General features: G+C 42.4%; 1 protein-coding gene across 2 annotated transcripts; it reads left to right on the plus strand.

Annotated features, from left to right (window-relative positions):
* Window positions 1-251: 251 nt before the first annotated feature.
* LOC309557217 (RNA-binding protein 12B-like) lies at window positions 252-8,647 on the plus strand. Of its 2 annotated transcripts, none has more exons than XM_082259882.1 (2): window positions 252-333; window positions 6,955-8,647. In XM_082259882.1, the coding sequence occupies exon 2, from the start codon at window positions 6,980-6,982 to the stop codon at window positions 8,369-8,371; it is 1,392 nt and encodes a 463-aa protein (XP_082116008.1). In that variant the 5' UTR covers window positions 252-333; window positions 6,955-6,979; the 3' UTR covers window positions 8,372-8,647. The 2 variants fall into 2 exon arrangements, with proteins under 2 accessions (XP_082116008.1, XP_082116009.1); XM_082259883.1 differs by having other exon boundaries at window positions 302-347.
* The last annotated feature ends 1,814 nt before the right edge of the window (window positions 8,648-10,461 follow it).

Raw genomic sequence — 10,461 nt, forward strand, 5'->3', positions numbered from 1 at the left:
GGGGGGAAGTCCTCTCTAGGAGGCTCGCCCCCTCCTCTCTCTTTATTATCAGTCGCAGACTTTGTCCAGGTTGTAAACACAATAATAAATTGCACAGTCATCTAGATACATATTACATTTACAAAAAATACGATCAGAAAACTAGCAGTGCGCATGCGCGTTACAAGACGCGTAGAGCGGGAGCACGTTCATACGTACCGTCTAAGTAGGGGGTTGGACTGTCATGCCTACTTGCTGCGCATGCGTAGCGACCACCCCGCCTCCCTGCGACGCCATTACTGAGTTGGCTGTGCTCACAGTGTAGTGCGGAGCTGCGCCTTCTGTATATTCCCGGTAATGTGACTAAGGTTGTTCGTCCTTTGCTCCGTCACTGCACTTCCATGGCGCCTACGGTTCGCCGCAGCTGTAGGAAATACTGTGTGGGTCATGCTCAGTATTCAGAGGGAAGGGACAGTGTAGCAGGAGAGTGTTGGGGCTCAGTGCTGGGAACTGGGGGGAGGGGTTTATGTGTGTGTTGGTCTCAGGGGTTTGTGTATTTTTTTTTTTGTTTTATTGAAGCTTTGCAAGCAGTGTGGTGTCTTCCTGCAGAGTGTTTCCAGTATGGGATGGTGGGATCAGCCAGGGAGAGGCGCACTCCCCATCTGGCCGCATACAATAGCCCCCCCTGCAGTAATACGCTGTAAGATGTGCGTTGTGTCACGCTACGGCGCGCAGCGCAATCTGTGTGTTACTTTAGGGCCGGTTCACACTGGTGCGATGCGGGAACTTGGCAAATTCACTGTGTGGTTTCCGCATCGCACCCGACTCGCAGGCAGTACACACACTGCCATGTGCGAATTGCTGGGAGTTTCAATACAAAGTAAATGACTCCCCCCAGATCAGTTCGCATATCACAGTTCGAACAATCAATTCGGACGGAAATCGGATCGCATAGGTGTGAACATCTAAGTGATTCTATTCTAGTGCGGACCAAAAAAAGGGTCCTGCACGACTTTGGTCTGAATGTGATGTAAATTCAGCCATACAATCTGTATGGCTGAATCTGCATTGCAAAGACATTGCATGTGATTTGCATAGCAGTGCGGTGAGAATCGCATGCAATGTCTTCCATCACACCAGTGTGAACTGGCCCTTAAAGTAGATCTAAAGGCAAAAGTTTCTTTCATGTGCAGTATAGTATTGGAGGGTTATAACCTCTGCCAGGTTTTGTTTAACTATGTGCCCTATTGGGGGAGACTTCACTTGCTGTCCCATAACTCACAGAAAGTGAGTGAAAAGTCTTCCAAATGGCTCTCACAGCACTAGTGTCCCCCATTGGAAGATTTCCCCTCTATTCATGTGCTGGTGACAACACAAAGGTTGGGGTTTTCAGTGATAACCGTAGACAGGGCAAATGGGGTGAATCTCCCTAACCGGGGCACAGATTGCAATAAGGACATATGTTTTCTAATCCCTCTCAGCTCCATCCAAAAAAGTTTTCCTTTAGTAATACTTTTATTTAAGGACAAGTTCACTTTTGCTTGGAGCATTATACAGCTCAAATACGGCTGTAACATGCTCCAAAGATGCACTAAGGCTCCATGTACACGGGACGTTGTTAAAAGTCCCTTTGAATGCTGGAATTTTTAGGACGTTTGAAACGTCCGTTCAGTCGCGTTTGTACCCGCGTTTAGTGGGCGTTTAGCAGCGTTTGCGGGCGTTTGCGTTTAGAAGCGTTCCTAGAGGTCATAAAAATTATTCCCCTTTAAAATGGAAAAACGCGAACGCTAAACGCGGGTCATCGCGTTCAGACGCGTTCGGGCGCGTTTGTGCGTTTGAAACGCCGGGAAACACACGTTCGAACGCAAATAATTGCGTTCTAAAAACAGTCCCTGAACGCAACTGCCTGCAAATGACTGTAAACGACCTGGTGTACATGGACAGATAAGATAAAATGTAGATGGGTTCAGGGGCTTCTGAAAAAAACGCCCAACTGCTCCTAAACGGCCATTTCCAGCGTCCCGTGTACATGGAGCCTTAGAGGTGGATTGATTAGAAATTGTGGTACCGAAATTTCAGATTGCACTTGGCCAAAACCTGTAAAATTACAGTTTAAAAAAAATATATATAATTTGTATTCAACTTATTAAAGTGGAGTTCCGGCCACAAAAAAAATATTTTCAATGAAAATACCCCCGGGACAGTCGGGGCTAGTACATTCCACAATGGCTAGCCTCTGATCTGTCCCAGTTCGCACTTACCTGCAAGAAGAAATACTTTTAAAATTTCTTCTCCAGCGTTACCATCTCTGATGTGGGCAGCTGAAGCCAGCACGATCCTCTTCTGCGTCCTCTTCCATGTCCTCTTCTCCCAGAATGCGCCTGCACCGGCCCCTCTCGTCACTTCCGGTGCGGCGCCGCATTCCTCCACAGCTTCTTGGCATGCCCAGAAGCTGTTTAGCGGGGAATGCGGCGTCACAGCTTGGGATGACAGCTGTATGCAGATGGCGGCGGCCATCAAGCTTGTAAAATTTCAATGACAGGCCATTGGTGGCCACAGCTATTTGTGACTTTTAGCACTGCCAGCAATTATCTGCAGTGATCATGGCTTGGGGACACACAAAAAGATGTTTGTATAGGGCGCTACCTGTTTGAGCAGTTGTTTCAAAAAGAGAAAGGGTACGAAACCCCTACACAAGATATATGTGCACAAAAAGCTCAGTGATAAGTGAAGTGCTGAGAAAGCTCGTTAGAGGGGTGGGTTGACATACACCCCTTAAGAATAAGGCCCCGTTCACATTGCCGCGATCCGACTTGGGGGGCGACCTCCGAGGTCGCGGTGCGAGCAGCGCGCCGTGACCTTGGAGCTGCCGCCACGGACTTCATAACATTGAAGTCTATGGCGGTCGCCTCCGGGTCGCCCCAAAGAAGCTCCGGACCCTTTTTTTAAGTCGGAGCGACTTGTGTCGCTCCTATTAGAACGGGTCCACAGCTTCCCTATGAAAGGCGACCTGTGAGGCGACCAGGTCGCCTTAGTGTGAACGGGGACTAAAGTGCTCTGTGCAAAATAAATAACTGCTCATATACATAAAAACATGGAATAAGAAAAGTGCACACAAAGTGTCATAAATAATTTAATGCCTGATTGCAGTGCCAGTGAAACACAAATAATATACAAGAACAAGTGAACAATGGTGTTAATTTAAAAATGCCAGACAAGTAGATAAAAAAATATAAAAAAACACCTAACAAGTTGTGGTGCTCCTTCAGGCTAGAGCGAGCCGCTATGGGAGCTGCCTCCCTCCAAAAAAAACGGATCTGTGGTGGAGGGAGGTTTGGAGGGAGGCAGCTCCCATAGCGGCTCGCTCTAGCCTGAAGGAGCACCACCACTTGTTAGGTGTTTTTTTTTATATTTTTTATCTACTTGTCTGGCATTTTTAAATTAACACCATTGTTCACTTGTTCTTGTATATTATTTGTGTTTCACTGGCACTGCCATCAGGCATTAAATTATTTATGACACTTTGTGTGCACTTTTCTTATTCCATGTTTTTATGTATATGAGCAGTTATTTATTTATTTTGCACAGAGCACTTTATTCTTAAGGGGTGTATGTCAACCCACCCCTCTAACGAGCTTTCTCAGCACTTCACTTATCACTGAGCTTTTTATGCACACATATCTTGTGTAGGGGTTTCGTACCCTTTCTCTTTTTGAAACAACTGCTCAAACAGGTAGCGCCCTATACAAACATATTTTCTCTTGTTCCATATGTTTACTGGTTATCAGCTTGAGTATCTGCTATATGTAATGGAGCAAAATTGCTTTATATCTGCTACTTTGATTTCCAGTGCGACTTTAAACTGACTTTACGCTCTGACACTAAGTCGCATCACAATAATGCAGGCACCTTTTCAAACTAAAGTTGCTGTTGACTTTAAGTTGCACCAATCTGCATGTGTGCCACTGAAAACAATGGGCTGCGACTTGTCATGCGTCTGTGTCCAAAGTCAAATGACAAGTTGAACAAGTGTGAATTTAACCTTGTCCCCAATCTCTTTGAAGAAAAATGTTCATTGAGATCCTGTTGGAAGGATTTCCAGCCACATCCTCCTGTTCTGATGATAACATTGTCACTTAAGCTGGATATACACTATACAACTTTTGTTGGTAGATTTCCACATATACTGCAGTGCTGTACAGAGTTCACCGAGCCAATCACATTAGATTTACTTTCAACTATGTAGTGCAAGGGCCTGCCTGATTGCATACTAATTGGAAGTGTTTAGGTGTGACCTCCATATTATATGGTTTTGGTAAGTCTAAAGGAAAAGAAAATTGTATAGTGTGTATCCAGCTTTAGACTGGAAGTGAGGGGAACTTTCCCCAACATAGTGCAAAACCTGAGAGAGGTTGTAATTCCTATTCACCTTTAATGCAACTTTGTTGTCACCGAATAGAAATAAATGTATATTTTAAAAAAAACTGCCTAATAACTAAAGAACACTTCTAAAACCTACCACTTCCCATGCTGCTGATATTGTCTGTATTTAATATGGCACGCCACCCAAAAGGGGAAGCAACGCTTGTCTGCCACATTTGGCACCTTTTGGGTAGGAGGGGGGAGCGGGTACCTGGTTCGCCCCCCCCTCCTTCCCTTGCAGCTTTCCTAGGTCCCAGAAGACTGCGGCCCATTCACAAACTGCACCGCTCTTCGCGCATGCGCAGCAGGAAATCACCTGTGAAGCCACAAGGCTTCACTGCCAGTTTCCTTTAGTCAAGATGGCGATGCCAGCACCAGATAGCCGATTGAATATTCGGCTCGGGTGAGGACACCGCTGGATGCTTGGACAGGTAAGTGCCCTAATCCTAAAAGTCATTATTTGTAGCTAGCTGCTGACTTAAATTTTAATTTAAATTTTTTTCTGAGGGAGCCTGGAGCTCCTTTTTAAAAGAAGTCGCTGCCTAACGAATCTTCTGCATAGGACACACTTCAGGATGTGTTGAATGCCTGGTCCACTGCTGCATTTTGTTACTAATTATTACCCCACAACGTCATTAGCATATACTGTAGTTACATAAGGGTCAGTGTATGAAACAACGTAGCACAGAGGGGCGACCAGGCTTTTTACACTCCAGGCTTTGAATTCTAGGGCATCTGGGAAATGTAGGTGTACAGCAGGGATGAAGCACATTGGAACATCATGGTCACTGTTTTTCTGGTAGTTGGGGGGTTAGTTTTCAAAGAACTGAACTCAAAAAAATGAAAATTTACTGTGTGATGGGAACATTTGGGCCCCTTTCACATGGGTTGGACTCCGCCAGCTTAACCGGGAATCTGCCAATCCCTTCTGAGCAGACAGATGGCCTGTCTGTGTCCTCTCCACTTATTCTGGGTGGACACAGACACAGCCCGCTGTCCTCCATGGGCAGTTTGATTGTAAACGGACCCACCTGTCTGTTCACATCCGACGGCTATCTGACCCGCTAGACATTAGACGATTCCCCATCTGTCTGTTTTAAGTAGATTGAATTGGATGTAGGCGGGTGTCAACAGACATATGTCCATTGAAACCTGCCATTCCATAGAGGGCAAAGGATGGTCAGATTGTGTCCTCCTAAGAAACTGACAGGCGGACCCCATTGGTATGCTTGTGTGAAAAGAGGCCTCAGAACTGTTAATTGTGACTAAGCTTGTCTAGTTTTGTTTTGGAATTCTTGTAAAAAATAGCAATAAATTTCTGTACATACAGCCTCATAACTGTATAAATGCAGTGCGAGATCGAAGGCACTGCTGCCTCTGGCTGCTGGTCTCCAAAGATTTAGAGCAAGACTTTGTAAGAACAGTACTGTGCTGCTCGCTGGTGTCCTTTCTGGAGACTGATGCGAGGAAGCAAAATCCTCTCTACCAAAATGGCTGCTTCCACACAGCGACTTGGTGAAGTGGCACAGTAAGTCAGTAATGGGGAAAACACCAGCAACAGGCAATGCTGGTGGTCAGCATTTTGTTTTGTACTTTTTTTTTTTTTTTTTTTTTGACACAGCTACCAAAGATAACTTTCTCTTTAAAGGGTAACTCCACTTTTGTTGGGGGAAGCAAATAAAGAAAAATAATATAGCGTTTACAATTGCAACACAAATCATATTGTAATTGAATGCTATTAAAAATGACCTTTCAATCTGCAGCCGCTGTGATTTTCTGAAAATGCAATTCAATTTCAATAGGACTACCTGGAGGTGTTCTGTACACAGACTGTCCCCCAGAAACTTTACTGCTTGTGTAATTGGCTCACTAATTTTCCCAGAAGTCTGCAGCAAGATACAAGTCAGATTTCAGGCATCCCCTTCCAATAGGAACACGTCTAAAGGGATCCTGCAGTTTTCCTCATTCTAGGTGCACAGCTGATTAATTATGAACTCACTCCCATTAGATTCACATTCCCACATGGGCACAGACAAACACACAGGAATTTCTTCAGAATAACAAAAGGTAGGAATCTGCAACAAAGTTTGTTTAAAATCCCTGCAATGTATGTAGAGCAGTGGTCCTCAACCCTGGCCTACAGGGCCCACTAACAGGCCAGATTTGCAAGATAACTGAAATACATCCCAGGTGATATCATTTTCTGCTCAGTGATTGCAGTACTCTAGTCTGACTTTCCCCAAGGTAATACTTAAAATCTGGCCTGTTAGTGGGCCCTGAGGACCGGAGTTGAGGACCACTGACGTAGATCATCCGGAGGGGAGTGTTTTTTTTTTTCCTAACGTAAGGAGTTACGCTTTACCCATCCTTCATAAGAGATAAAGTACTCATAAGAAATCAGTCTTAAGAGAACTGGCAGATACTATTGCTGGTCTCCTCCTAAAAAGTGCTATTTACTTGGCTGTTTAGTAAATGTACTGAAGCACAGATAGCTTTTAATGTAAGGTTTGTTTTGACAGACTGAAAAAATATGCCCTTTTTGTATGCCAACAGGAAAAGCATTTCATGAGGCTAAAGAATGTCATTAAAGGTCCGATTACGAGGTCTTCCACCACTGGCAGACTCCATTCACATTCGAAGGTTCTTTAATGGACTGAAGATTCCATCTGGAGGTGTTACTATTATTGGTGGGATATATGGCGAGGCAATTGTTAAATTTAAAAACTTTCAAGATGCATGCCTTGCCCTCAAATGGTCAGGGAGACCTCTAATGAATTCATGTGTTCAAGTTTTACTTGTTCGCAAGGCAGAGCAGGCCCAAATACGCCGTCAAAGGTCTGCGGACAAGCCTGGGTATGTACGCATATCATTGCATCCGTTTGATGCTTCATTTTCTGATGTGAAAAAGTTTTTCAAACAATTTTCTGTCAAAAGTGTAATTTTTTTAACTAAAAACAAAGTAAGGAATGGCCAGGCTCTTGTTAAATTTGCTAAACGTGGCCAAGCATGTCAAGCTCTCTTTGGCAAATTGTCTAATGGTGTAGGTGCCAATAAACGCAAGCATAAAAAGTGTTTTTCTGTCATATCGGTTAAGAAATCTGATGAAGCAGAATGGATCAAATTTGGTGGCAGAGTTGATTCTAGGGGAAAAGGTTCAAAACGTTTGTCTTGCAGCAAATCAGAACCACCCTATGATACATTGTATATCCATGAGTTTTATGCACACCTAATGAATGTTAGTCGGCATGCTGAGAAATGGCACATAAAGAGGTTTTTATTTAATCTTGTTGATGATTCTCAGATCACATTTGTGTATGACAAGAATGGCTGTAGGACACGAGACTGTTTTGTAATGTTTGTAACAGAGGATGATTACACAAGAGCCCTTGGTTTAGATAAATCAATCCTTAAAGGGCGCCCTATACGAGTGTTGCCCGTACTGAAGGCAAAAGTGATGGAATTTGTTGAAAGCAGAAAAATGGACATTACAGAAGATCCACTTTCAGAGGAAGATTTTGCTTCAGAGGACGATTTTGCTTCAGAGGACGACTCCCCTAGTCCAAGTAGTTCAGGATCCAGACTGACATGCGTTTATCTAAGAAACTTTACAGCGGATGTTACCAAACGTGACATAATAAACTTTTTTGCAGGATTTGCTTTAAATGAAGAAGACATCTATGTGTTATATGATGACAATGGGGGTGGACTTGGTGAAGCACTGGTTAAATTTTCAAGTGAAGAAGAAGCGACTGCTGCTGAAAATCTAAATCATAAACACTTTAAAGGCACTGAAATCCTGATGAGATGCATTTCTGAACAACAACTGAAAGTATTTGGTGTTAATAGTTTTGGATCTTCTTCTTTTGACAGTCTGGATTTTTCTACCAACAAGGAGGAATACCAACTAGAAGAGTTGCAGGCATGTGTCAGCATTGCAGATGACACTCCTGATGTCACGGATTCCTCATAGACTTTGGGCTCACCGTGTAATGACTGTATTCAGACTGTAAATTCATGGGATGACACTGCGACAATTGATCTTTGCTGGATATGTGATAAAGGCATGCTCGCAGAGACTGAAACAACTGTGAAAATGACAGCAGTTCAGTATCGTACCGATGGCGACAAAGTATTGGAAACTTTTATTTGTACAGCAAATATGCTAGTATGTTAATTTTGTCCTTAACTGCTGATTAAGCAAAGTAAGGTTAAGCAGGGCTCTGCAATTAGTACCCAGCTCACCATGTGGATTTTTTTTTTCTAAATGTCTGTATATTGTGCCTTGAGTGTCATTAGATGGAGTGCCCATTAAGTCAATGCTGGACTTAAGGGACTGTTAACAAGAAAACAAGTGATGTTAAGCCACAAGTTACAAAAATTTAGGACAAAAAGAATCCCACTGTACATGGTAAAATATATTTTAAGCCCTGCAGCAAACTTTGGAAATGGAGTTCAATTAATGAGCAAATCTTTGATTTTAGATAGATTTTTTTTTTTTTTTTTTTTTAGAAAGCCATTTTCATCCAGTCAAGAGAACAGTATCGCTGCAAGTGGCAGAAATCTCCAGACTTAGTAATTCTTCAGTATCTGCATGGCAGATTATTGTATTTCACATTAAATATATTATGATTGTGCAATATATTAATAGACGGTATTTAAATGATCCTTATTTTCTTTTTTAAAAAGGCCGAGCTGGCTTTAATCTTGTTCACTTTGATTTTTGTACGAACAAGAGTTATTCTGAAGCCTGATCCCAGCCAAGTTTTGAGCAGAGTGGGGAATTGTTGGCACCATTTTGTCAGGGTTTGGTTGCGGTCTGTAATTCTCTTGAAGGTATATCTCTCCTCACTTGTCACTGGGGGCAATAAGTACCACAATGCTTTTGCAGAGTTCCATTTCATAAGCTCCCCCCCTTTCTTTTTTTTTTCCCCCATCCTGTCTGGATAACCTATTTTGCATTAGTTTTGATGTTGCAAGGACAGAGGATGATAATAAAGCTCCCGAATGTGACTGACAGCAGTAAAATCCTGGCATAAAGGTTTCCCACTTTCTCCAAAGCTAAAAAAAAAATTGGGTTTAATTTGATGGATACAGTTTTGTATGTTTGTGTGTCCTTTAGTATTTTCCAAAGAAATAAAGGTCTTATTTTTGAATGGATAGTGAGTGTACATTTTAACCTCAAAGTATGCAAAGAACTGCCAAATCAAAAATCCAGACATTCTTAAATGATCATCATTCTTACAGTTTATTATAGTTAGTATGATAAATATGGCGCCCACAATTATGGCGCCCACAATGAAACAAAAAAAGTGGTAAAACTAAACCGCTGCTTTTCTTTCAATGTGGAAAAATATCAAAAGTAAGGCTGGCCATACATGTTCAATTTTCTTGTACAATTTTCTGTTAGATTTACCAAGATCCATATAATATGAGGTCAAAACTCAACAACACTTTTTCAATTTTATCCTATAAGGCAGGACTACATAGTTGGAAGATAAATCTTAAGAAAATTGTATATGTATGGTCAGCCTTAGGCTTCTTTTCATATTTTTTGCAAATTCCTCCAGTTTAAGCTAGAAGTTTGGAAGATAACCTTAAGTAGAGAATAGTGAGGGAATATACAAATTAAAGAGGTTCTGAAGGCAAAAGGTTTAACTTAATGCATTCTTTGCTTTTATGATGAAAACCTTCTATGAGACTGGCCTCTGAGACCCCCATAGGGGTTATTTACTGAAACTGGAGAGTTCAAAATCTGGTGAAGTTCTGCATAGAAACAAATCAGCTTCCAGGTTTTATTGTCCAAGCGTAATGGAACAAACTAAAGTTAGAAGCGGATTGGCTACAATGCACAGCTGCACCAGGTTCTGAGTGCTTCAGCTTTAGTAAATCTCCACCTATATCTCTCCTCTGGCCTCCAAAGCAGTCAAACTGAGATCAGTTTGATATGCCATTTTACAAGTCAATTCTGGCTTGTACGAAAACTTGAAGTGACAAAATCCTCTTGCGAAAAGTGATCAAGTGGCTATAGCGGCTCAGAGCATTGAAGAGTGATTGGTACTA

This window comes from Pelophylax lessonae, assembly GCF_965119305.1.
Source record: "Pelophylax lessonae genome assembly, chromosome: 5".
Classification (NCBI taxonomy): domain Eukaryota; kingdom Metazoa; phylum Chordata; class Amphibia; order Anura; family Ranidae; genus Pelophylax; species Pelophylax lessonae.